The 25,952-nt window shown below is 49.9% G+C and overlaps 1 protein-coding gene across 2 annotated transcripts in view; it reads right to left on the bottom strand.

Annotated features, from left to right (window-relative positions):
* The window catches only part of LGR6 (leucine-rich repeat containing G protein-coupled receptor 6), a 126,931-nt gene continuing 100,979 nt past the window's right edge, over window positions 1–25,952 (bottom strand). For both annotated transcript variants that reach the window (XM_011931761.1, XM_011931762.1), the window contains 12 exons: window positions 22,286–22,354; window positions 18,962–19,033; window positions 18,648–18,719; window positions 16,850–16,918; window positions 15,538–15,609; window positions 14,370–14,435; window positions 13,175–13,246; window positions 12,724–12,795; window positions 10,947–11,072; window positions 9,769–9,929; window positions 5,231–5,311; window positions 1–1,800 (listed from right to left, as the gene is read on the bottom strand). In XM_011931761.1, the coding sequence (XP_011787151.1) occupies window positions 545–1,800; window positions 5,231–5,311; window positions 9,769–9,929; window positions 10,947–11,072; window positions 12,724–12,795; window positions 13,175–13,246; window positions 14,370–14,435; window positions 15,538–15,609; window positions 16,850–16,918; window positions 18,648–18,719; window positions 18,962–19,033; window positions 22,286–22,354 (2,188 nt within the window). In that variant the 3' untranslated portion in view covers window positions 1–544. The remainder of the gene's footprint in view (window positions 1,801–5,230; window positions 5,312–9,768; window positions 9,930–10,946; window positions 11,073–12,723; window positions 12,796–13,174; window positions 13,247–14,369; window positions 14,436–15,537; window positions 15,610–16,849; window positions 16,919–18,647; window positions 18,720–18,961; window positions 19,034–22,285; window positions 22,355–25,952) is intronic.

Genomic DNA, 25,952 nt, shown 5'->3' with positions numbered 1-25,952 from the left:
TGTAGGACTTCTCTCTTTATTACACTAACATGCACTGTGAATCTCTTAAGAAAAAGACATCATGTGTAATCTCTTCCAAAGCTTATTTTAATAGGAAGTCTTTATGCATGGCATATGTCAAGATTAATGGTACGCAGAACACATTTTGTATCCTATCCATGAGTCACACGGGAAATCACCGTCCAGACCTTTCTCTGTGAGGTCTCCTTGTCCACTGTGCCCTGATCAACCCTTCACTGTCTTTACTTCCCTCATTTCCCTTAAGCAGACAGATGTCCAGGTCTCTGGTCCACAGCTTCAGACATGACAAGGAAGAGGCTCAGCATGAAGGTGAAGCTGAGGAAGGCCAAAGGAAAGCCAGGCCAAGAGGCACTCGTTGGTGATGGTCATGGGAGAGAGGTGATCAGTGGAGCCAGAGACTGGGCCATCCTGCTATGGATCACACTGCTGAGTTTTGGTTGTATTTATTTTAGAAGCAGCCATCATTCACCAAGGGGGAGAGAGGTAAGGGAAGAGAGGGGAAGAGAAGAATGGGGAGGGATATTTACAAGTGTGAAGCAAAGGCCAAGCCAGAGGGCCGAGAGCCGCCACCCCCTGATGAGCCTCCACCTGCTGGCATAGCTCCCTCTGCCCTCAGTAGCAGTTCTCCATCCATGGTGGGTTGGGGGTTCCCAAAGTGATTCCCCTCTGGCTCTACACAATGGCTTCCCTCCAGCCTGGGGGCCCCTGGCTGCTGACAGGAGATGAGGGTCACTGAGGGGAAGCCATACGTCTCCAGCCCAGGGGGCCGCCCAGCTTCAGAAGCTTCCAGAATGAGATCCACATCAGACAAGGCCACCAGGGCCTGGGTAGAATCGCAGGAGCTCTTCTCCAGCTCCCCGGCCGCAGCATAGGCTAGGGGCCCTGAGGCGCCTGCGCGGGGCCGAAGCCGCCGAAGGTCATCCCGGAAGTGGGGGTTGAAGAGCAGGTAGAGCAGCGGGTTGAGGCAGGCAGGCAGGGGCAGCACCACCAGCAGGACAGACTTGACGGCCTCGGGCGTGACAGGCAAGAGGCCCAGCATGGAGGCGAAGCTGAGGAAGGCCACAGGACAGTAGAGGAGCCCGTCTGCGAAGATGAGCCAGGCCACGTGCCTCACCATGGCGCAGTCCCACACGGCCTCAAAGTCGCCCCGCGGCAGGTCACAGTAGAGTTTGATGTAGGCACCGGCCACGACCAGGAAACAGAAGGAGTTCATCATCACCAGGGCCACGGCGAAGCCCAGGGCTGCTGGCTGGCCCTCAGGCGGCGCATAGGGCAGGCAGAGTGGGGAGGCCCCGTATTCTCCCACTGAGGCCAGGGGCAGCGCGGCCGCCAGTCCGGCCAGCGCCAGGCAGCCCAGGACCCCTGCTCGAACGCTGCCCAGGGAGGGGGACTTCCCATAGGCCCGGACGCAAGAGACAGAGACGCTGCACTGCACTGCGGCCAGAGTGAGCAGCAGCACCGACGCCTCCGACCCAAGTACTGCCAGGAAGCCAGTGGCCCTGCAGCCCAGCCCCATCTCCCAGCGGGCTCCGTACTCGGAGAACTGGCCAAAGGTCAGGGCATCGACTGAAGCTAGAAGGCCACAGGAAATGCCAGTCAAGGTGTTGGCGCCTGCAATCGCACCTACCACAAACTTGACCGGGGGTAGGGGTACAGGCCCACCAGCGAACACGGTCAGCAACACCAGTCCATTGCAGAGCACAGAGAGCAACACGATGGCCCACACGGCCAGGCGGATGCCCCAGCTTTCAAAGAGGTGCTCACAGGGCTTGAAGGGGCCTGTAGGAGAGAAGATGAGACATTAACCCTGGGCCAGAGGATGCTGGGACCAGGTCTTGAGGACCAAGGTCAGCCTCTGTACTCAGAATTTCCAGTCAAAAGGGGATGAACATGGCCCCTGCCCTCGGAAAACTCCCAGTCTAAGGGAGGCTGACCCAGTTTCTGGCCCCAGAGAACTCCCAGTTGGAGGGTCTCTCGCCTTAGAGAACCCCCAGCTGGGGCTGTGGGGAGGAGCAGTGGGACATACACCACTCTTCTTCCGAAGAGCTGCAAGTGGGGTGAACCCTAACCCTCCTCTCAGTACACCAGAACATAGAACGCATATAGGCCGGGCACAGTGGCTCACAACTGTAATCCCAGCACTTCTGGAGGCCGAGGCGGATGGATGATCTGAGGTCAGGAGTTTGAGATCAGCCTGGCCAAAAAGCAAAACTCCTTCTCTACTACAAATACAAAAAATTAGCTGGCCGTGGTGGCGCGCACATGTAGTCCCAGCTACTTGGGAGACTGAGGCAGGAGAATTATTTGAACCTGGGGGACGGAGGTTGCAGTGAGCTGAGATTGCTCATCTGCACTCCAGCCTGGGCTACAGAGCAAGACTCTCTCAAAAAAATAAAATAAAATAAAATAAAAAATAAAAATAAAAAATAAACACACACATGGTACAAATTAATACAGTACAAACCCAGATATTGAGGAAATGTTAAGTGAAGGACAGCACTGGAAAGAAAGGAAGGACAGGCTGCCATCAAGGAGTGGAGAGGGTATCAGAATTGGGAGATATGGTGGGTAGGGACACAGGTGTGAGGGACTGCCCAGACAGTAACCAGTCTATGCCTGAGGCTCTGTTTCTTTCAGTCAGTCCCCAGTGATCCACTAAGGCCTTCATCGTGGGAGAGTCCTGACCAAATATTACACCAGGCTGGCTCTCCCTTGCTCTGTGAGAGGGGTACAGACCACATTGAATATTTGTCAATCAATCAGTATTTGGGGGGTAAAGTGTCTCAAGTACAGTAAATCAAAATACAGATGACTTCTGGGGTTTTCCAACCTGGGTCCACAAGAGATGCCTGAGATCCTGGTGTTTTCCATCCCTCTCTCCAAAGTCTGTTCCTAAATCACCTTGTAACTTTGGAAATATTATTTCTTCATTTTCTTTGGCTTTCGACTCTTGTTCTTCAATGTGTTTCTAGGTAGCAGGGGAATTTAAGAGGCTTTTGTGGGAGCTATTTTAAACCATTTTTTTCTTATTACCAAATATAATAGGTGATAATTGTAGAAAATTTGAAAATATAACATGAAAAAATTAAAATGACATGAGACTTCACCTCTCAGAGATAACTCATTATCTTGGTATGTTTCTGTCCAGTCTTTAAAAAATACATACATACATACAGGTTTTTTTTTTTTTTTTTGAGACAGCGTCTCACTCTTTCGCCCATGCTGGACTGCAGTGGCCGGATCTCAGCTCACTGCAAGCTCCGCCTCCCAGGTTTACGCCATTCTCCTGCCTCAGCCTCCCGGGTAGCTGGGACTACAGGCGCCCACCACCTCGCCCGGCTAGTTTGTTTTTTTTTGTTTTTTTTTTTTTTGTATTTTTTAGTAGAGACAGGGTTTCACTGTGTTAGCCAGGATGGTCTCAATCTCCTGAACTTGTGATCCGCCTGTCTCGGCCTCCCAAAGTGCTGGGATTACAGACTTGAGCCACCGCACCCGGCCTACACATACAGGTTTTTAAACTAAATTAAGATTTTACTGCTGCTATCATTTGAGTACGGTTTGTCTCCACCAAAACTCATGCTGAAGTGGAATCCCCAATGTGGCAATGTTGGAGGTAGGGCCTTGTGGGAGGTATCTGGATCATGGGATCCCTCAGGAACAGATTAATGTCCTTCTGTGGGGGTGAGTGAGTTCTCAATCAATCCAGGAAATGGAATAGTTCCCTAAGAGTGGGTTGTTAAAGGGAGTCTGGCTTTTCTTTCACCCTGTGATCTATTTGCACAAACCCACTCCCCTTCTGCTTTCCATCACAAGTGGAAGCAGCCTGAGGCCCTCATTACATGCAGCTGCCCAATCTTGAACCTCCCAGCCACCAGAATTGTGAGTCAAATAAACCTCTTTCCTTTATAAATTACTTAGCCTTAGGTATTCTGTTAAAGCAACACAAAGTGGACTAAGACAACTGTATATGCGTTTCTCGTTCTCTTTAAGCTACATTTTTATCAAGCAGACTTTCCCAAATTTTTCCCCAGAAGATATCTTTATATTATTCAAAACATATTTCATGTACCATAAAATGTACCATAATTATTTGACCATTTGGTATGAATTATTTTAAAAGCAAGCTCAAGTTGGACTTTGTCTTTTGGAACTTCCTTTTTTTTATCTCATCCCTGCTGATTACTGGTTTTCGGAGGTGAAATTTCCATGGCATCGTGAATGCAGCATGTGTGTTTTTCCAAGTCAGAAGCAGCACCTGCTTCCTCCAGGTTGGGTTAGTGTTCTGGCCCCGAGCTGGCACTAGAGGGCGTGCTGTTGTCACCAAGCACTGAGAACTTGGGCTGGGCAAGGTCAGGCAATCACTCTATAGGCTTTAGAGAGGGTAAAGGGAGAAGGCAAGGGTCCTGGGCCAGAGAAAGCTGGAAAACAGGAAAATGGAGGTGGAATGAAATGGAAGAAGAACACTGTTCATCACTTTCTGTCCATTCTGAAGAGTTCCCATCCTTGCCTAAGTAGCATGCTGCTTGCCGCCTTCTGTGGCCTGTTAGCATTTTATATGCAAGGGAGGGGACTTCCTCACTCTAAACATCTCCAGTTGAATTGCACCAAAGAGAAAGAGAATTTTCTTTTTTGCTTTCTTTATAGCAAGATGAATTTAGGTTAGATGCTAAAGGAGACTTCCCCAACTGTAAGGGTTAGATGGTGCTGTAAGGAGTTGCCCAGGAATACTATGGAGTTTTTCCACTGTGCAGAGTTTTAACAGAGACTGTAATCTTCCTGGGATGGAGTAGGGAGGGATGGAAAAGGTGACCTTTCGGAGTCCCATCTGGCTCTAGGATTCTGTGGTATGGGTCTTAGACTGAGGGATTACTCAAAAGCAGTCCTATGTGCCACCCTGAGCAATAGGGTCAAGGCATTCTTTCCTGCTTCTCTCCTGTGTGACAGTAGTTTTCTCCTGGATGCACAAATGCTAATTGGCTGATTGCTTGACTTCGCCTCCATCCATGCTACTCCCCTCAAGCAGCCACCCAAGGGAAAGAACTCCAGTTCCTTCCCCAGGAATTATGAAAGGAGGGCCCTCCTGCAGCAGGCTGGGAGTCAGGCAAAGAATGTGGCTGCAGACATGCCTAGCTGAACTAATACCTCAGCTAGGTGTTTGGGTACCCTTTCTCCATTCCCCCTTGTCCCCATTCCCCAGACACCACCTCACCTGGAGTAGGGCTACACTGGACACTGGGGTGTGGCTTTGAGTCCTCCATCTCCAGCTGGAGCTCATCTAGGTCCAGGTCATCTGAAAGGAGAGAAAGTGATGCAGGGCCCTGGGTCTTGGTGTCAGTCAAGCCCTACCTTTCTCCAAATGCCCTCTCCTTTAAGTTGTCTCCTACTAACTCTGCTCAGCACTGGTCATTCCAGCAACCCTGCACATCCATTTCTACCCTTGGGGGTAAAGATTTGGTCAGCTTCCTATTATCCACATGTGGATTACCTGCACTGAAGAGTGCACAGCAAACATTTCACCTAGACCTTCTCTTTCTATTAGTCAGGGCTCTGTGTCCTCTCCAGTTGGCCTTACCCACAAGTGCTGCTTCAAGTTGGAGTGGAAGCTCTTTTAATAATGTATGCTACTGATCACATATTTCTCTACTCTGGCTGGGCTGTCACTGTAATTTTGTGTACAGTTGTGAAAACTACACATTAAGAAAAACATTAGTGAGCTGGAGTGTGTTCAGATGTGAACGAGTGAACTAGAGGGGAGAGAGCAGAAGCCATTTGTGAGAGAAACAGTCAAAGCAACTGGGCGGTGTTTAACTTGGAGGAGGTGAGAGTAAGTGGGGATATGATGGCTGTTCTCAAAGGGCTGAAGGACTGTTAGGGGTAAAGGAATTCGACTTCTACATGCTGTTTTGCCCCAGAGGGTAGAACCGGATCGATGGATGGACTGTAGAAGGAGGCAAATTATGATTCGAATGGAGACACTCTACTTCTTCCTAACAAGAGTAAGTTCCCACAATTAGAGCTGTCCAAAAAAGAAACACCCCACCTTCAACAGGTGCAGAGTAGGTCCACATCTGCTGAGTACAATTCTGGCACTGGGCAAATTCAGAAGAATTTCAGGGATGAATAAGAGATGGCCCTGCTCTCAAAGAGCTTGTGCAGACTAATAAGGAAACAAATTGTCATGCTACAATGAGTGGCATCAACTAACAGATTTATTTCCTAGATAGAAGGGAATAACTTGAATGTTTCTAGCATAAAGAAAAGACAAATATTTAAGGCAAAGGATATCCTGATTACTCTGGTTTGATCTTTATATACATTATATGAATGTATTAAATAATCACACATGCCCCCTCCAAATACATGCATCTATTATGTATCAATTAGAAAAAAGCTTTCAGCTAATAGATTTACTGAACAATAAGAGTTAACATTTCTTGAGTTCTTATTCTGTATCAGGTACTGTGCCCAGCCAGTCCTCATCTTCATGGTCCCATTAACCCTCACAATAGCCACACGAGGCAGGTGACAGATAAGGAGACTGAGGCTCATTGAAGTTAAGTGTCTTGCCCGCAGCCTCACAGCAATAGACTAGAATTCAGACGCAGGTTTGTCTGACTACAGAGCCCAGATGTTTAACCATTATGCTTTCCCAGGCAAGCAACCAAGTGCTTTGGGGGGTCAGGGTGTGGGAAGGGTTCAGGAGATTTACAGATGCATGAGCTGAACATAATTTGTCACTGATGATACTAAACAGAAAGTCCTCAATGTGAGAGAAAGCACTTCTACACTGAGTCAGAGGCTGGACTAGATCATCTTTAATGTTCTTTTCAATTCTAAGTCCAGGTTTTACACTTTCTTTTTTTTTTTTAGACGGGGTCTCCCTCTGTTGCCCAGGCTGGAGAGCAGTGGCATGATCTTGGCTCATGGCAACCTCCACCTCCTGGGTTCACGCCATTCTCCTGCCTCAGCCTCCCAAATAGCTGGGACTACAGGTGCCCACCACCACACCCAGCTAATTTTTTGTATTTTTAGTAGAAACGGGGTTTCACGGTGTTAGCCAGGATGGTCTTGATCTCCTGATGTCATGATCTGCCCACCTTGGCCTCCCAAAGTGCTGGGATTACAGGCATGAGCCACTGCACCCCGCCCTACACTTTTTTTTTTTCTTATTCACTATTGCAGTGTTTCTCAAACTAGGGCCTGTGAACTCTAGGGGGTTGCAGACATGCTGGAGGTCCACAAATTCTACAAGAATTTTGAAATGAGAATCTAGAACATTTTATAATCTATAAAGACAAAACATTTTTTTGCCGTGATAATCCATCATTGAAAGGCTTTTTAAAGAATAAGACAAGTTTCTCAAGTCAGACTGGGAAATGTGTCTGAGGACCCAAGTTTGGGAAAGAATGGCTTGTTTTCAAAAGGTAACTGTACAATCTTCAGGTTTAAGAGACAGTACCCTGCGGGCTCTTCCTCCATCATGCAGAGCAATGGATAGGTGACTCTGTTTGTTGCACTTGTTCCAACTTTGGTTCACAAAGTCTGTTTCCTGTGTGGATCCTTCCTCCCCACTTAAAGGGTAAACACCATCAGTTGGGAGTTTTCCCAGGAGGCAGGAAGACTGTGAAGCTGCCCCTGGCCCAGACACCATCAGGGCGGGTAGGAGGCTGAGTTGTGCCCACAGAGTCCTGGCATTTCCTCCTCTTTACCTTTCACTCCCTGCCCGCCCCTGCTTTCCAGAATGGAGCTCAGCAATTCTTTGAAACCAAAATGCATGAATGAAACGCAAGGGGTGAAACCCGTGGACTCTGTCTGAGGCTGGGAAAGTCACAGCCAAGGTGTTAAGTAACCACTCTTCAAACGAGGAGGAAATCGAATCTGGCTGGAGCAGCAGCTCCTGGCTTTCCTTCTCGAGGCTCATTAGCTCCCACAGGAAGTGGGGGGCCCTGCCCTAGCTCCCATTACAGGCGGCAGGCAGCCCACGATCTTGACGCCCTGTGGTTCTCCAAGACCTAAGCCCGGTGGAAAGTTTCACCTTGAGGAAGGAAAGTTTCCATTCCTCCTTCCAGCCCCCTGAGGGAGTGTACAGCAGACATCCGGGAATGTCCCCCGGGGACAGCCGTCTGCCGGCCCAGAGCCAGCCAGGCTGCTGGGCTGCTCCTCATTGGGTCCTCACACCTTCCCTAGGGAGGTGTGTTAACACATTGGGAAGGAGGCTCTCAGAGATCCCCAGGTTGCCTGCCCACCATTTGCCCTCCACACACTGTGCCCCGGACTCCACAGTTGCACTCTCCCTGTACATGTATACCAGAAGGCACCAGTCCTCAGTGGTAGCGGTGAGCATACTTCATCATTTATGGAATCTTTTAGTCTTCCCCAACAGCCTATGAGCTATCCATTATCTTTCTCATTTACTTATTTATTTATTTAGTTTTTTGAGACAGAGTCTCACTCTGTCACCCAGGCTGGAGTTTGCAGTGGTGCGATCTCAGCTCACTATGACCTCCACCTCCTGGGCTCAAGCCATTCTCCTGTCTCAGCCTCCTGAGTAGCTGGGACTACAGGCGCATGCCACTATGCCTGGCTAATTTTTGTATTTTTGGTAGAGACGGGGTTTCACCATGCTGACCAGGCTGGTCTCAAACTCCTGACCTCAAGTGATCCACCCACCTCGGCCTTCCAAAGTGCTGGAATTACAGGCATGAGCCACTGCACCCAGCCAATTATCTTTCTCATTTAAAGATAAGGAAAGTGAGGCTCAGTATGATTACATGACTGGTCCAATGCAATCCAACTGGTGAATGTTGTAGCTGGGTTTGGACCTCAGTTCTGTCTACACTGTCATGAGATGTTTTTCTTACATGTTTATATTTGATTTTTGTTTGTTTGTTTATTTTCTCCATTGAAATATTGTGGAGAGTGAGAGATGGAAAAAGAATACCCCAAAGCAGAGGACCCCTACTCTCTCCCTCCTAATTCTGCTTGTGTTCTGTAATATGGGCAGACGGAGAAGGAAGCCCTTTTCTCTGCCCTTAGTATCTAAGACACCACTTAGTAAATGATCCCTCAGAACCCCCTTGGCTGCCTGCCTCCAACATGTGCCTTTTACCCTAACTCTTCCAGAAACACAGATGGCCCAAGACAGCTTGCACTCGAATGGCCATTCTCAGTGAAGGTCTCTTGCCCCTGGTGGCCACGGAAGTCTCACTTTCAGACTCATGGGGCAGACTGGAGGTGCAGCATGGACTTGGATAGCAATAACCCTGCACTGTTCCTTTTGGTTCTAGGACACATTATGAGAGGATTTGTTTTTTCTGGAAGAAGGTTTAATTCAATTGATTTAATTAAATCATATTGGCTCACATTGATAAAATAAGGGGTCTGTCTTCTCTGAGAACACCCTGAGGTTGAAGGAGAAGAAACATGTGGACCATAAAGGGAGGGTTAAGTGAGATGGTGCGTGAGAGGCACTTTGTGAACTGCAAAGGGCTAGGCAGATATTGAGACATTACCACAACCATTGTTGCCATCATTACATCGTCCCAAGCACCGCTGGGTATAGTCTTAGAGAGACAAAGTGCAAACAGAGGTAGAGTTTCCTCTCAGATCACGGGCCACTCCTCCCACCTCTGTGGGGCTTCCCTCTGCAGCCGCTGTCAGATTCCCTCTCAGGTCCCCCAAGCATCCCTTCTAACTTCCTCTCCACAGCCCACCACCCTCCCCAGCTCAGGGCCCCCAGTCACTCACAGTGGTTCTCTGCTTGTCTGGCAAGGAGGCCAAGGGGCCTTTTTGAAGACTCCTCATCATCAAGGTGAAGGTCTTCAGCCTCCCACTGCCCAGAGGCCTTGAAGAAACTGGCACACATCCCATAGGGACAGCACTGGTAGGCATAAGGCACCTCCAGGATTCTGGTGGGGGAAAGGCGGGCAGATGGGCTGCCTCAGCATCTTTGGGATCTAAGACCTAAGTCTGATTTAAGAGATCTCCAACCCAGGGGCTGGGCACTCAGTGCCTGTCCTTCAACTCCCAAGTTCCCTGTTCACTGTGCTGGCAGCCTTCTAGGCATTCTTCGTAAGGGCCTTGTAGCCTGACTCCTGATCTGAAGGGCTCTGGAGGCATTTCTGTCTTTCTTTGTTCATCTTGGCAAGTGAGATGGGGAAAGAAACGTTCTGCCCATTGTTTAAGGAGTCCTCTCTGCTGGCTCAGAGCAGGGAGAGGCTTCCCCAAGGTCACACAGCACTGCCAGTGCTCTGCTTCTCCTCCCAGGCAGCACCTCCTCTTTTATATTTAAGGAGACAGGGATTCTCCTGGTGATTCTTCACTCTGGCCCTCAGTGAGACCTGCATCCTATCCTCCCCCATCTCCAGGCATATTGGAGCTGGATTTGGCGCCCTCTGAGGGTGAGTGCAGAGGCCCTAAGGGCATCTCATTAGTGTGCAGCAGATGAGGCTTGGGCCACACAGGCTGCACCACTGCTGCTGCATGGAAGAGGCCTGGATGTCATTAGCACTACGGCCTGGCTGCGAGCTTGTTTTCCACCCATCAGTGTCCTAGGCTCTACTCTGATTCCAGGGGCTCAGATGCTGCCCAAGTGAGGACAGACAATCTAGACATGTGGAACCAGGTGAGGTACAAGGAGGGCTAGGGGGTCTTCACATCATCTTACTTCTATCCTCTTGGGTCCCAGTGCTCACTAGCGTTGGTGCTTGGGACAGGGGAAAATGCTACCAAGGAGATAAGGAGGAAGGGGAGGCATGAACCAGGCCCCATTTGGTTTGTAGGCGGTCAGGTGAGCCCTTCCACTAAATCTCGGTCAAACCCTAAGCCTCTAGGCTCTTCTCAGGGTGGAGCCGTCTGGCTTTCTCTCTGTCCCTCCAGGGCCTCCATCTGGCCTACCCAGGTGTTGGGGAAAGCCAGTCTCTCACCTCAGTTTTGGGAAACTGTCCTTGGAGAAGGCCTGGGAGAGAGCCACGTTCCCTTTGAGCTTCAGATGCATCAAGCCCCCAAGTCCAGCCAGGGGCAGTGTGGTCAGCTGGTTGTCTGTCAGGTCCCTAGGACAGTGGATGGTCAGGGTTATTGGCAGTCAGTGGGATTGCTGAGGGGGCAGGGTTGTGCTGAGGATGTGGCCAGTGTGCCTGGGATAGAAGCAAGAGGAGAGGAGCAAAGGACAGGAAAGAAGCTTAGAAGAGAGCATTGAATGCCGAGGGAGGAGGGCAGCCAAGAGCTGCTAGAGGCACCATCTGCAGGTTGTTCATTCTTTTATTCACTCATTCATTCAATACATAATGGTGCCAACTATGTACCAGGGACTGTTCTAACTTAATGCCAAGCTGTCCCAATTTGTAGGTAACAGAGCTCCCTCAACCACTTAGTTCCTGTGCCCAGGTCTAAGTGCCATCCAGGAAGCCCTGCCCACCCCCTTGGGGAACCTTCCTGTTGTTGTTTATCCCCATCCCCCTGCCTTTCCTCTGACTTTTCTGATGATATAAGAGGCCTGAGTCTGGGACTGGACAGAGCTGGTCATCTGGCTACAAGCAGGGATTGGGTCATCCATTCCATCTTGTAGGGCTTGCTTTGTAGCCAGAAGTGAGGACATGCATGTTCTTCTACTGGAGACACGTTAGAGGAAGCCCAGGGTTCCAAACCAAACACGAAGACCACAGACTGTGCGTCGTGGAAACAGCCCTGGACTGGAAGGCAGGAAACCTGGTGCTGTCACCAACTCTCTGTGTAACCAAGGGGAGCTGCAAATCTGCCTGAGCTTCAGTGTCCTCATCTTTCAAAGGGATAAAAATATCCACCCTACCTATCTGGCAGGACTAGAGCAAACAGGAGAGGGAAGATGGAGGTGAGAGTTTTGCAAAGCCACGGCCCCAGCCTGAGGAGGAACGTGTGTGCCCACTGGGAGTCCTGGCCCTTGGCTTTGAGCAAACTTCTCCTGCTGGGCCTTGGAGGCCTCACCTGTGAAGTGAAGCGGGTGGGGCTAGATAGTCTCTGAGGCCAGGGCCAGAGCTAGCCCAAAGGAGTCTTTGTGTTAACCAGAAAAGGGCCCAGTCTAGGTAGATGTGCTTTTAGGACTCACAGCTTGGCAAGGAGGTGGCAGGATGTCAGGTCCCTCTTGGGCAGGAGCCCTTGCACAGTGAATAACCTGTCCCACAGTACATGGCAGCTGCAGCAGAGGCCCCTTCCAGCCCTGACATAATGACCATATAGCCAACACTGCTCACTCTCTGTTCATATCCCGTGTAATTCGAAGGACCTGAGGTCCCCTGCTGCCTCACAGAATGGCAGTCCTCTACAGCAATGCTCAAGCAGGGAACCCCTGAGCTCTCTGAGACCCTGGCTCCCACATCTACTTCTACCCTCCTATGTGTGAAGGGATTCCAGGACCAATACATCCTCTTTATCGGTGGATAGAGAGGATGGGGGTAGGACCCAGGCAGGGGAGATGAGGAGGGCTGAGGCTGCCAAAACACTGCAGAACATTAGCAGATGATGTTCCAGAGCTTGCAAGAGGCAGGCTCTCTGTTTATCAGGCCCCACACTCTGTCAAACGGATTGTCAGAGTGATTGATTAGGCTGAAGCCCATCTCCCTGGGATATGCATGTTCCTGCTCTGGGGTGGCCCTTCTGCCCCCATTGGCCAGCCCATAGTCCCGACTGGCCCCCAGCATCCTGGAGGAGAATGCAGCAGGCACTTACAGCTTGACCAGGGAGCGCAAGGTGGAGAAGGCCTCGGGGTGGATGGACCGGATGGCATTCCAGCTAAGATCCCTGCAGGCAGAGAGGGTGTGACAGGAGGGGATAGTAACATGTGGAGGACTCACTGTTCCCATCACAGGCTCTCCCTCACATACCCCCATCTGACCTGCCCCCAGTAACAGTAACCTTAGCCTTTTGGGGAAGGTACTTGCTCCTGAGCTGGCTGTGGCCCCAGGAACAGGGACATGACAGCTTGGCTCCAGAGCCTCAGGACCTCCTGGGTACCAGCTAGAGAAGTGTGTGTGTGTGCTGGGGATGGGGGCTACAGAGCTGGGAGGCGATGTGCATGTCACGTTTGCTTAAATTGTACACATGTGCTATGACAATGAGCATGCCTGGCAGAGGGACATGGTGGCTCCTCCATGGCCCATCCCTGGATGTGGGTACTCACAGGGCTTGCAGTGAGCTCAGCTGTCTGAAGGTGTCAGCTCCAATTTCCCAGATGCGATTGTGTTGGAGGCCGCTAGAGCAGCAAGAGAGGCTGGATGAGTCGGCAGGCTCAGACCCTGGCTCCGCTCCATGCCCCCCGAGCACTGGGAGGAAGAAAGTAGAGCCCCCCACTTCTCCTGGCACAGGAAGAAAGGGCCCAGCCCGAGGAAGTCACCAGAATTAAAGGGAGCACAAGGGGATCCGGTTGCCTTGGGTAAGTGGGTCAGGAGACAAAGCCACAAAACCATCCCCATGGCCCAAAAGGGAGTCAGCTTCCAGTGTTCCCACTGGGCCTGGCTCCCAGCCCAGCCAAACTGGCCCCCACACCTCCCATCACCATGGGTCCTCCAGACCCTAGCCCAGAAGCAGAGCACCGCCCAACCCAAGTGACTGGCCCAAGCTGGGAAGCAGAGCTCAGTAGACTGGTTGTCTGAACGGGAGATGGACCCTGGACCTCAGTCATGCAGAAGACTCTCCTTCCCTTGGCACCTAGACAAACAGGAGACCCTCATACCTCTACCCTGCCCCAGCCCCAAAAACGGTATGGTCCTGCCTAGAAGTAGGGGACAGACACAGGGAGGCTCAAGAGGCCATGCTGACTTCAGAAAACAGGAGCTGGGTTAACAGAGCTTAGAGAATTTTTCAAATGATATTTTATTTGTGACCTTTGAATCCCAGGCTTGTTCTTCCACATATGATTGTGTAGGTCTGTGTATAACATGCAAACATACACACATATGCATGTGTGTGTTTACGGGGGTATGGAAAAGGAGAGAGCATGCTCCAAAATGCAGGGTGCTTGCAATTACTTAAAGCCTTCTTCGGTCCAGCCCACTGGGCCCTGATGTGACCCTGTCCCTCCACTGGTCGTAATCACTACTGCATTTCTGTGTTGCTATTGATTCATAAGGAGCCGCCTTGAGACTTCTTTTAGGTACCAGCTCCTGGGTCTGTCTTCTATTGTGAGTCCTAGGGCCATTGTGCAGGCCTCTGCCAAGCTCTCAGCCCTAAACCCTGGGTTCAACAAACTCAGAAAAGAGAAGGAAGAAGTGTCAGAGTTTGCATTGGCCCTGACTGATGCCCTGCAACATGCCTCCCTGCAACATTTCTCAGGGTCTGGCTGGCATGCCTTTGCCTCTTCCCCACCCCAGACTCACATTTCCTCCAATTTCTGACACCTGTGCAGGCTGGGCAGCTCCTCAATTTGATTGTGAGACAGTTCCCTGGGGAAAAGAGAAAGGCCAGGGCCGGGGTGAAGTGGTGGCTATGTGAGGGCTGCGGTGGGGCAGGGAGCTCTGGCCAGGGCTGTGCTTTCCTGTCAAGCAGCCAAAGGCTGTGGGGACCCCACAGGGACATGGCTGTTGAGGCATCTCACACCAGGGCACCAGTCTCCTCAATTTGTTTTCTCTGCATTTCCTCCTACTAAGTCCCACTCCTCACTGGGCCTAGATGGGGCTACCTTATCCCGTGATGGCCTGAGGAAACCTGGTAGGGTCCTGGGGGAAGAGGAACAGGAAGTGAGAGGGGCGTGGTGAAGAGGAAAGAGGCAAAGAGTTGGGAAGAAGGGCACTGAGCCAGCCAGCAGAGAACACATTGGACCTCACTGAGCAATGTCAACCCAAGCACCTGCAGTCATCATCTATGGAGCTGGCAGGAAAGATCATAGCTGGAGGCCCTTAGGGATCATCTGGCCCAACCCTTTCACTCAGCAGATGAGAAACCTGAGGCCCACAGAGGGGACAGGACCTGCTAAAGGACATACACCACTCAGTGGCAAGGCTGAGTCTGGAGCCTGTGTCTCCGGACCCCCAGTCTAGGGCTGTTTCCATACACTGTGTGTTGGTCCACCCATCTTGAGCTGTGGGGCTATGGTCCCTGGCGAGGGGCCTCAGATCCAAGTTGGAGTCCAAGGAGAGAGGAAAACTCCCCCTGACTTCAGAGGCCACTTAAGTACCTCCACAGGCCCAAGATTCCAAGAGGGGATTAATTTTCTTGTGTAAATAAGAGTAATTATGTCATTTGTTGGTATTATGCACTAGGTGCTTTACATATTTTTTTCAACCCTTACAAATTGACTTACATTTTATAGACGAGGATATCGAAGCTCAGAGACATTAAAGAGTGAGTCCAAATCAATACAGCTAGTAAGTGGCAGAGCTGCACTTCAAACCCAGTCTTTCTGGGGTAGGCTCTCAGCAGGAGCCTATGCTGCCCCACTCTCCAGGAAGGGAAGTGACCAAGTGGGACAGAAGCAGGAGAGGCCTTCTGTGGGACATGGGGGCAGGGGCACAATGCCAAGACTGTAGAATGCTTGTGAGCACTCACAGGACTCGGAGCCTGGGCAGCTGTTGGCACATCCCCGATGGGAGCAGCCGGATGCCTGCGCGGGTCAGGGTCCTGCAGGGAGAACAGAGACAGAGCTGGCACCAGGCCCGGGGCCCTGCCATTCCCAGCCACCCGGCTCCAGCTCTGGACCTGATACTGTCGTGGGATGACGGAGCTAACAAAAGAGAGAAATGGAGGGAGAGACAGGGCAGGGGGTGGGGCTGTGGGGACAGAAATGAGCAGACACTGGCATCTGAGCACCAAGCTCCCTTGGGCCTAGAGGAGCTGGGAGAGGGGAGTGGAGCGAGAGGGCCACAACCCAGGGCTCTGCTTGGCAGACTGTGCTTGCATGTCCAGCCCTGCTCCAGCCATCCGCATCCCATCCCTCCTCCATGTCTTATAATGGTCTCAAGCAGTACTGGGCCTGTAGGACAGGGACACAAATCTTCTCTGGTGAAGGGACCTTAGAGACAGGGGCATGTCCATGGGCAAGTGTAGGCAGAAAAACACCATAGTGGGACCATGGGAACCTCCTCTGTGCCTCAGAGGAGGGAGTAGAGATGGGAAAGAAGGGAAGAACCAGGTGCTGGGCTGGAGACGACTGTGGGGGCAGGTTGGAGAGCAGGCTTGGCTTTGGGCAGGGTGTCCCAGGAAGGACTCAAGGCCCAGGTCATCTTTGGGGACTGACTACTTCCTCATGGAAAATTTTCCACGTGCCAGTGAATCTAGAGGGGAGACAATGGAGGCACAGAGGACAGCCCCAGTTCCAGCAGTGCCATGAATGAGCTTTGCGGTGTGGGGCAGGGCAGCCGACTTCCTGACACTTACTCTGGGTGTTTGCTCGATTGTTTCATTTCATTCATTTAAATGTATCGAGGGCCTACTGTGCTTCGACACTCCTGCCCTCTACACCGCAGGATATAAGAATAGAAAATACAAGAACGTCTTTGTTGGAATCAAGCTTCAGAAAGGCAAAGAAGATGGGTTTTCACAACCCTCCTCTCCATCACTTCAACCCTCAGTGTACCTATGGCTTGGGGTTAGGAGCTCTGAATTCATACCTGAAAACCCCAAGCATGATAAAGAGAGAAAGACCAGTCTCCTCGCTGCCATCCCATCTGCCACCTCCTGACCTTGCCACATCAGGAGGCAGAGCCACATCAGGAGGAAGGGGATGGAGCCAGCAGTAGAGACAGGCTGGATAAAAGGGAAGCAAGGAACCTAGACAGCCTTCGAGGGGCAGGGAGTGGAAGAGCCCTTGGGAATGAAGCTGGGGCGATAGATAAGGTGGAGAGAGAGAGAAGCCACTCACAGAATCTCCAGGCTGGTGGTGCCTTTGAGATCTGGAAACTCCTGGATGTCCGTGGCACCATTCAGAGATCTGGAAACAGAGACAATGAGCTCTGAGGGGTGGGGTCAGAGCATCTCAACATCAAGACTCTCAATTCTCCATTTTGACTCCCCTCCGGGACTACTCCTTTGGTGGCAATGTCATGCTTCCCTGCAGTCTTCCTCAAGTCAGCCACGCAGGCCCTCATGGAGGCTGAGCCATGCTTAGCAGGGTCCAACCAGCCGTTTGCTTGAGTTTGCTCAGCACACCCTCACCCAGACAGAGCTGGGCAACCTTAGCATTCACGCTTCATCTTGCAAAAACCCCACAGCCAAGCAACATGGGAATGGCCTTTGGTTAATAGACAATAGCTTGGGTGCTTCTGGAGAAACCCTTGGCTGCTGGGTTTTGCTAATTAGAACCTGAGATAGGGTCTCCCCTAAATTGTCATCTGCTGGAACTTTATTAGAACTATCAGTTCTCTTAAACTGCTTTAGACTGGTGGTTTGCCTCCTCCCCACCATCTCCCATCTTATTGAGGACATGGACCCACATGGGGCCTGCATGCAACAGCAGCACAGAAAATTGAGTGTTGTGAAAAGCCCTGAGGAGGCAGCATGGAGTCCAGAAATGAGCCCAGAATCTGAAATTAAAGGGTTCTGGGTTCATGCCCAAGCAGGGCCTGAGTACCTCATGTTCCACCTGTAAAATGGACCAATAACACCTACCTCGCAGGGTTAGGATGAAGATGAAATGCCCTAACGAACATGAAAGTTAAGTATGTGCTTTGGAGATGTCGGTTATGTTACTGTGACGCCACAGTAGGCTGACAGCAATCCATGGAAGTTTTGGCTTTTTTTTTCCTGAGACTGAGTCTTGGCTCACTGCAACTTCAGCCTCTCAGGTTCAAGCGATTCTCCTGCCTCAGTCTCCCAAGTAGCTTAGCTGGGACTACAGGCATGCACCACCCTGTCTGGCTTATTTTTGTATTTCTATTTTGAGATGGAGTTTCATTCTTGTTGCCCAGGCTGGAGTGCAATGGTGCGATCTTGGCTCACTGCAACCTCCGCCTCCCGGGTTCAAGCGAGTCCCCTGCCTCAGTCTTCTGAGTAGCTGGGATTACAGGTGCCCACCACCACACCCGGCTACTTTTTTGTATTTTTAGTAGAGATAGGGGTTCACCATATTGGCCAGGCTGGTCTCGAACTCCTGACCTCAAGCGATCCACCCGCCTCCCAAAGTGCTGGCATTACAGGCATGAGCCATTGTGTCTGGCCCTGTGGAAGCTTTTTGAAGAAGAGTGACCTGGGCTGGAAATTAGAGAATGAGAGAGGAGAAATAGAGAGCACCTTCAGGCCAAGGGTAATAACAATGGCACAGCAAAGGACCCAGGGATCTGGGTTCCAAGGCCACAGGAGAACCAGCCTTGAGAACGCACCATATTCAAAACTCTTTCCCAATTATTTCTGGAAAAGCTACCATGAACAGGATAAAGTTCAAGAGGCCAGATGAAAGTCCTTGACTATGGAGATGGACCTTCTTTGTCCCTTTGAGACCTGGGAAGAAGCCACAGGTCAGGGAAGTGGAGGGAGGCTATTAAATTTAGAAAGAGGTGGGAACGGGTCTGAGCAAAGCAGAGGCCTGCAGCCTTAAAGACCATGCTTTGCAGTGGGCTTGTGCCTTGCAAGGGAGAGATCCGCAGGCGGAAGGCAGGAGAGAGCAAGAAGAAGTGAGGAAAGGGGGAGATTCAGGCTGCAGCAGCCTTCAAGAGCCAACTTACAGTGTGTGGAGTTTAGGCAGGTACTGGAATGCCGATCTTCCCACAAACTGGATTGGGTTATCATAAAAGTGTCTGGAAGAAGAAGGCCAAACACCTAAATGGGTTTTTTAGGCCTTTCTGCTGGGGCTAAGGCCAATCTCTGCTTTCTTCTCCTATCAATGTAGACCCAGGAAAGAACATGCAGGGAAAGGCAACCCCTCCCATGCTTCTGCCTCCCTGGTGCTTCCTAGGGAAGTCCCTCCTGCCTTCCCATCCTCTGTCCTCCTCCTCAAAACACTGTTCGGCATTAAGAGACCAGAGAAAGTAGTACTCACATCGTCTGTAGCAGAGGGTTCCCCATGAAGGCCTTTTCTGGGATGGCCTTGATGTTGTTGTTATGGAACCCCCTGGAAGACAACACCCGGGAACCAGTGAGGATTTGGAGAAAAGTATAGAGAGGGAGAGGCATGGAATTCCACAGGGCTTTTGGACAGCAAGCTAGATAGTCCATAAGATAAAAGAGGCATTGGCGTGGAGATTCCAGGTTCAGATTCAAATACTGCCTGTAATTTTTCCCTTTTTTTTTTTTTTTTTTTTGAGAGAGGGTCTCTGTTGCCCAGGCTGGAGTGTAATGATGCGATCTTGGCTCACTGCAGTGCAGCCTTGACTTCCTGGGCTCCAGCGATTCTCCTGCCTCAGCCTCCTACATAGCTGGGACTACAGGCATGTGCCACTGCACCTGGCCAATTTTTTTGATTTTTTTTTAGAGACGAGATCTCACTTTGTTGCCCAGGCTAGTCTAGAACTCCTAGGCTAAAGTGATCCCCCTGTCTCGGCCTCCCAGAGTGTTGGGATTACAGGCATGAGCCACCGCACCCAGCTGATTTTTCTTCCTGTTCAATTACACACCCTCCTTCCCCAACAAGTGTGAAAAGAGTGAGGGGTTGAGACCCTGCTGCAGGCCTCAGGAAGCCTGTGGGAGCAACTCAAGAGCAAGAGGCTGAGTTCAGGCCCCAGGAAGGGAATCCTCTCCTTAGTCACTTGTGGTGGGAGCCCTGGTGGGTCCCCACAGAGGAAGCCAAGGGTGTATGAGACAAAAAGGAAGATACAGAAAAGACACAGCTTCCAGGGGATCCCAGGTGAGGGATGTTCCTCAAATGGAGGCTGGCTTGGCCTCAAGGCCCTGAAATAAAGAAACATAGAAGTGTCAACAGCATGCAGTCGGGGGATAAGGTGCGGAATGGGCTGCTGAATGACTGTGGATGGCACTACAGGAAAATGAGGACTGAGGCACCCAGCTGAGGGTCTGGGAGTCTAGAAGCCAGAATTATGTGTTTGGTTAGTTGGGAAGAACATTTCAAAATAAATAACATGTTGGACTGAAAAGTATATAACCTGTGTGGAGCAGGCCCCTTTCCTTCCCATCTTTTCATTGGAAGTTTCTGGTTTCTCTGTCCCCCTGGCCTTTGCTCATCTCTGTCTTCCTCCTGCCGTCCCATCGTGATTTCCACCTTCACTCTGTCTCACTCACAGATTCACCCTCAGACACCTCCAGTCAGTGCCAACAACTGAGGCCTGTTTGTTCATTAATTTATTCCTCTCATCTGCTCATTATGTTTTTCTTAAACAACATCTTTGTGTCTAATGTTGGGCCAAGCTCTGAGGGATTTAGAAGTTTCTAAGACAGAGGCCCTGTCCTCAAGCAGCTTTCTCTCAACAGATGAGAGAGAGAGATGGAGATAGACAGGTACATCCCCTCCCATATATTTTTGCCCCTGCTAACTTAGGTCTCCTCTCTCTTCTCTAATGCTTTATTATTTCCCAGCTCAATGCTTTGGCACATCCTATTCCCTCCATGCCCTCTTGATCGATCAAATCTCATGCTGCCCTCATGCCCCAGCTCAAAGGAAAAAAGTTAGATCTTGGTGACTCTGGCAATGGAGAACTTCCAATATTTTCTCACTCAGACTTTTTTTTTTTAGACAGAGTCTCACTTTGTCGCCCAGGCTGGAGTACAGTGGTACAATCTCTGCTCATTGCAATTTCTGCCTCTTGGGTTCAAGTAATTCTCATGCCTCAGCTTCCTAAGTAACTAGGACTACAGGTGTGCACCACCATGCTGAGCTGATTTTTGTATTTTTAGTAGAGACAGGGTTTCACCATGTTGTCCAGGTTGGTCTCAAACTTCTGACCTCAAGTGATCTGCCCACCTCGGCCTCCCAAAGTGCCAGGATTACAGGCATGAGCCACCATACCCGGCCAGACTATTTCCTCTAGATGGTCCAATTGTTCTCTATGTGCTGCCTACATCTGGCATTCACACCTTCAAACTTCTGGTTGAGGCAAGGGAGGTGGCATGGGGCTAGTACTATAGGTCTCAGGTGGTGGTGGTGGTTTGAGCTATAAAGATACTAAGCTGGCCAGGAACAGTGGCTCACGCCTGTAATCCCAGCACTTTGGGAGGCCAAGGCAGGCAGATCACGAAATCAAGAGATAGAGACCATCCTGGCCAACATGGTGAAACCCCGTCTCTACTAAGAATACAAAAATTACCTGGGCGTGGTGGCGCGTGCCTGTAGTCCCAGCAACTCGGGAGCCTGAGGCAGGAGAATCGCTTGAACCTGTGAGGCGGAGGTTGCAGTGAGCAAAGACCGTGCCACTGCACTCCAGCATGGCGACAGAGTGAGAGTCTATCTCAAAAAAAAAAAAAAAAAAAAAAAGATACTAAGCTGCCTGAAAGTTTGGGGCTCTGTTTATGAGCCTCCAGGACCCTTAATCTGGTCCCACTCTCACTGTACAATAGAGCTGTTATTGTTTCCTGAGAGCTTCCCTCCAGTAAAGCTGCTTCCCACCTGTGCTCATCCCTCTGCCAGCTCAACTTCCTACCTGGGTCTTTACCTACAATTTCTTCCTCTGAAATGCCTCTCCCCTCCCCCATCACTGCTACCTCAATCCCGGTCATCCTTTAAGGCTCATCTCAGGATTAGTCCACAATGATCTTTCCATGTTACTCTGAACTCCCACCATTGTTTTAGCTAATACTCTGCAATTTATGGTTGGAATTATACCACTTCGTCCCACTCTCTGTTTTACCTATGTTACTTTGTGTCTTCAATGAGGCTCAAGGATGTTTGGGGAGGGCCATGTCAATCTGACCCTTCATTTGTGTTTATCACTAAACACAGTGCTGGGCACATTGGGTGCTCAGTGAATGCTGAAATAAAATAATAAATGGTGGCTTTGGGGAACCAGAGACAACTTCTCAGTCCCCCTGGGGACAAGGTGCTGAGGAGTGATCCTGTAAACCGGCTCTCAGTTCCTTTCCCCATTCTTCTCTGGACACATCCCAACCAAGGCAAGGGCAGTGCCAGGCCCAGGCTAATAGCAGGTGGCTTGTGCTATGGGTTTTCCCAGGCTGGAAGGGCCCAGGGCCATTTCTGCTGGTGACATACCCCCAGGAAGTGCCCAAAGCTAAGCTAATGAGGCCTGGGACTACTTGGAGCTGCACTGGGGCTTGAGGAGCCGGGGGACAGGGGCAGCTACATCTTTTACAAGGACCATGGGAGGTGAGGAGGTGAGAGCATGAGGCAGCTCAGGCTGGCTTCAGCCCCTGCCCTTGGGACAGAAGGACACCCACAGAAACCAACGGAGGCGCTTACAGTTCCTGCAGTCTGCCCAGGGTCCGGATGGCCACGGGGAATTCCTGCAGCTCGTTATAATTCAGGTCTCTGGAACAGAAAGCAGAGCAGTCATTAGAGCAAAGGCTTAATGGGGCATGTCAGGGTCCCTGAGAAATGGAAACTTGGCTCTGGGCTTGGCCAGGGAGATGGGTTTTCCAGTGTGTTGGATTCAGCGGCCAATGTCTGGAAACACATTTTTGGAATGTTTGTGCTCCATTCCTGTTCCACAAATCCTCAGGCGTGGAATCTTCCTGGCTGCAGAATTGTTTTGAGGCAGGAGACATACTTCAGGGGTGCAGATACCTGGAACCATCTCCCTCAGAATAGACCCTGCCAACTGAAGAAAGCATCTCAAACCTTTGGAGACATCAGAGGAGTAGAGGAAGGGGGGAAGTGGGTGATCATTAACATCTTATAACCAGCACTAGGGATTCCAGAAGGTTCCTCAGGTGACTACTGTGGTCTCCATCTGTGGTCTTTGCTGTCATCCTCTATAAAAATGGGGAGTGTTTCTTCTCTTTGGGTGAAGGCACAACAGCTATTTTCTCTTACACTTTTCTGTACTTTCCAGTTTTTGTTTTGTTTTGTTTTGTTTTGTTTTGCAATGAGCATATATCGCACGTATAATCAGAAAACAATGAAGGTAATTTTAAAAAGGGGTAGTAACCCAAGTTGGCAAGAATGTGGGGAAACAAGCATTCTGATAAATTATTAGTGGGAATTTAAATGTGTACAACCCTTTAGAAACTATTTGACGTCTTTTCAAATTAAAAGATTCATACCCAGGTACTCCAAGTCTAGGAATGTATAAGGATAAGTGTAAGGTCACTCAGAACAGCACTGCTTAGGCACCAGCGGCAAAATATTGACCCATAAGTGACCACAGCTTCACTCCATCGACTCTTTTAAGGAAGCTTCTGTGTCCGTGCCTTTTGTGGAGATGACAGGGTAAGAGAAGGAAGAGAAATGGAAGAGGCTGAGGGTAACTTTTATTTTCATCAGAAAAGATTTAGAATTGCTTGTGACAAATAGAAAAGAGCCCCAAAGACAGGGGAGCACCAGGGAAAGAGGTGAGCATTTTGAGGGAGATAGTAAAGAGTGACTGGGAAGTAGAGAGTAAGAACTACAGGGTACTTCTAGAAAGTTGTACTCCCTGTTATGTAATAAGATCCCCTCTTAACCATCAAAGAGCTTCCGAAATTTTAAAGTTGGCTTTCATTTTACTCAGTAGTCAATGACTTAGCCCCATGTGGAAATGTGACTGATTTGAAGGGTGTCTTGATGCCTCTTGAATCCTGTTTCTGGGTTCCTGGGGTTTGGCAATAGGTTGGGGGAAGACTCAGTTACAGCGTTCCTCCCTAGCCTCCCAGGATGACCCCAGCCCACCTCCTCAGTCTTTTAAAGCCACCCCCTGCCCTGACAACTTTCATGGTTGTCCATCCAATGCCAAGGCAGGGGGACCACGTGGAGGCCCTTTAATTACAGGTGACTTGGCAGGGTTCTGTGGATAAATACCATGTTAACACGGAGATAATGACAGGCTCCTCTGTGTGACAGGTCTTTATACTTAATAGTCCACAGGTAGAGCCAGGAACCCAGCCCAAGGGGCAGAGGGGCAGTGACAAGCGTCTGGCAGCCAGTGAGCCAGATAATTGTCCCTCACTACACACACACACACACACACACACACACACACACTAATTACCCGATTACCCTCAGACTGCCCTGGTGATCTTGGGTAATTACAGTAGAAAATCCCTTCTGCCTTGCTTCTCTTTGCTCCGTTCTCTGGTGAGTCAGACGGTTTTGCCTGTCATGCGTCAAACCTTGTTGATTCGCTCACAGAGAGGCTCCCACAGGCTGTGTGAAGGATGTGGTCAGGCAGAGGCCAGGATGTGTGCAAAGCACTTTGACTAAAACCAGAGGTATTGGAGTTGGAAACAGAGAGGAATTTTCAAACTGTGGAGTTCCTGGAGTTCTACCAGGTGCTACAGAAAATGCCTAAAAAACCAGACTGGGAGAATTGAAGGATGGCAGCAGGGATGAAAGCGATGGCCTCCCTTTTTGGTCTTAAATTGTATACATGATTCATTCTCGTATCTCAGGTTCCAAAAGCAGGTGTTCCCCCTCCATCTTGGCTCAGCTCACTCAGAAATTCTCCACTGTTGCCTGAGAACTAGATTTCCCACAAATGACATGGAAGTATCTTTATTGAAAAGTCTTTTATTTTTTCTTTTTGAGATGGAGTCTTGCTCTGTCACCTGGGTTGGAGTGCAGTGGTGTGATCTTAGCTCACTGCAACCTCAATCTCCCAGGTTCAAGTGATTCTCCTGCCTCAGCCTCCTGAGTAGCTCGGATTATAGGCATGTGCCACCATGCCCAGCTAATTTTTATATTTTTAGTAGAGACGGGGTTTCACCATGTTGCTCAGGTTGGTCTCAAACTCCTGACCACAGGTGATCTGCCCACCTCAGCCACACAAAGTGCTGGGATTACAGGCATGAGCCACCGTGCCCAGCTGAAAAGTCTTCATATTGCATTATTATCTCAAATGCAAAGTATTGCTTTGGTCTGGCTTCAGAGACTTTGCTTGCTATTCCAAAGACCTAGCATGCTCTTCCCCAAATACTTCCATGGTTTACTCACTGGCTTCATTCAGGTCTCTGCCCAAATTATACCTCATCAGAGAGCCCTTCTCTGACCACTCTATCTAAAATAGCATATCCTGTCATTTGCTATTCCCTTATCCAGTGGAGTAGATTAAAAATGATCACAAATCCTTTGCAGCTTCTCAAGATGTGACATCTACCTTGGGCTGGGATGGCCTTGTGACTGGCAAGGTCCAACAGAATGAGATGGAAGTGATACAGTGTGACTTGGTCCCTAGTCACATGAGGCCTCACAGCCTCTGCCTTTGCTTTCTTAGAATGCTCCCATCACTATGTAAGAAATTCCAGGCTAGACTCTTGAATGATGAGGGCCATGTGCAGAGAGAAGACCAGCCAACAGCCAATACCAAAGCCCCAGACATATGAGTGGCCTCCCTAGACCTCCTAGCCCTAGTTGAGCGTCCAGATGACTGCAACCTCATGAATGAGCCCAGGGGATGGTTCCAGCAGAAGAACCACCCTGATGAGCCAGCAAAGCCATAATTCATGAGAAATAATAAAGTGATATTGTAAGCCACTAAATTTTGGGGTGATTTGTTATATAGCAATACAGAAAGAGACAGCTTCCATTCTTTCTCTTCACAGAACTTAGTCACCTGACATATATTTTTGTTTATTTTCTTCCCACCCAATTAGAATGAAAGCTCCTTGAAAATAAAAGCATTGTTTCATATTCTCTCTAAACACCAGAATAATCCTGGCATACAGCAGGAACTCAACAGATACTTGATGGATGAAGCAACGAAGACATCTAAATAAACTGATTAATGAAAACACTAATGGACTCTTAAGAGAATCTAGAGTATTTGGGGGAACATCCTTCAGATTTTGAGGCTGATGTTGCAAAAGACACAAGATAGTCCTGAATGGCTTGCCTGGGGCCACAGAGACCATGGGATGGTTTCATGTGAGTTTGCTATCATTGAGTCCTTATACAGTTCTTTGGACCCATGTCCAGGCAATCCATTGAGTAGTTC

Source organism: Colobus angolensis, unplaced genomic scaffold (assembly GCF_000951035.1).
Source record: "Colobus angolensis palliatus isolate OR3802 unplaced genomic scaffold, Cang.pa_1.0 Scaffold91, whole genome shotgun sequence".
In the NCBI taxonomy this organism is placed as follows: Eukaryota; Metazoa; Chordata; class Mammalia; order Primates; family Cercopithecidae; genus Colobus; species Colobus angolensis.
This window is presented reverse-complemented; position numbering and strand designations above follow the sequence as displayed.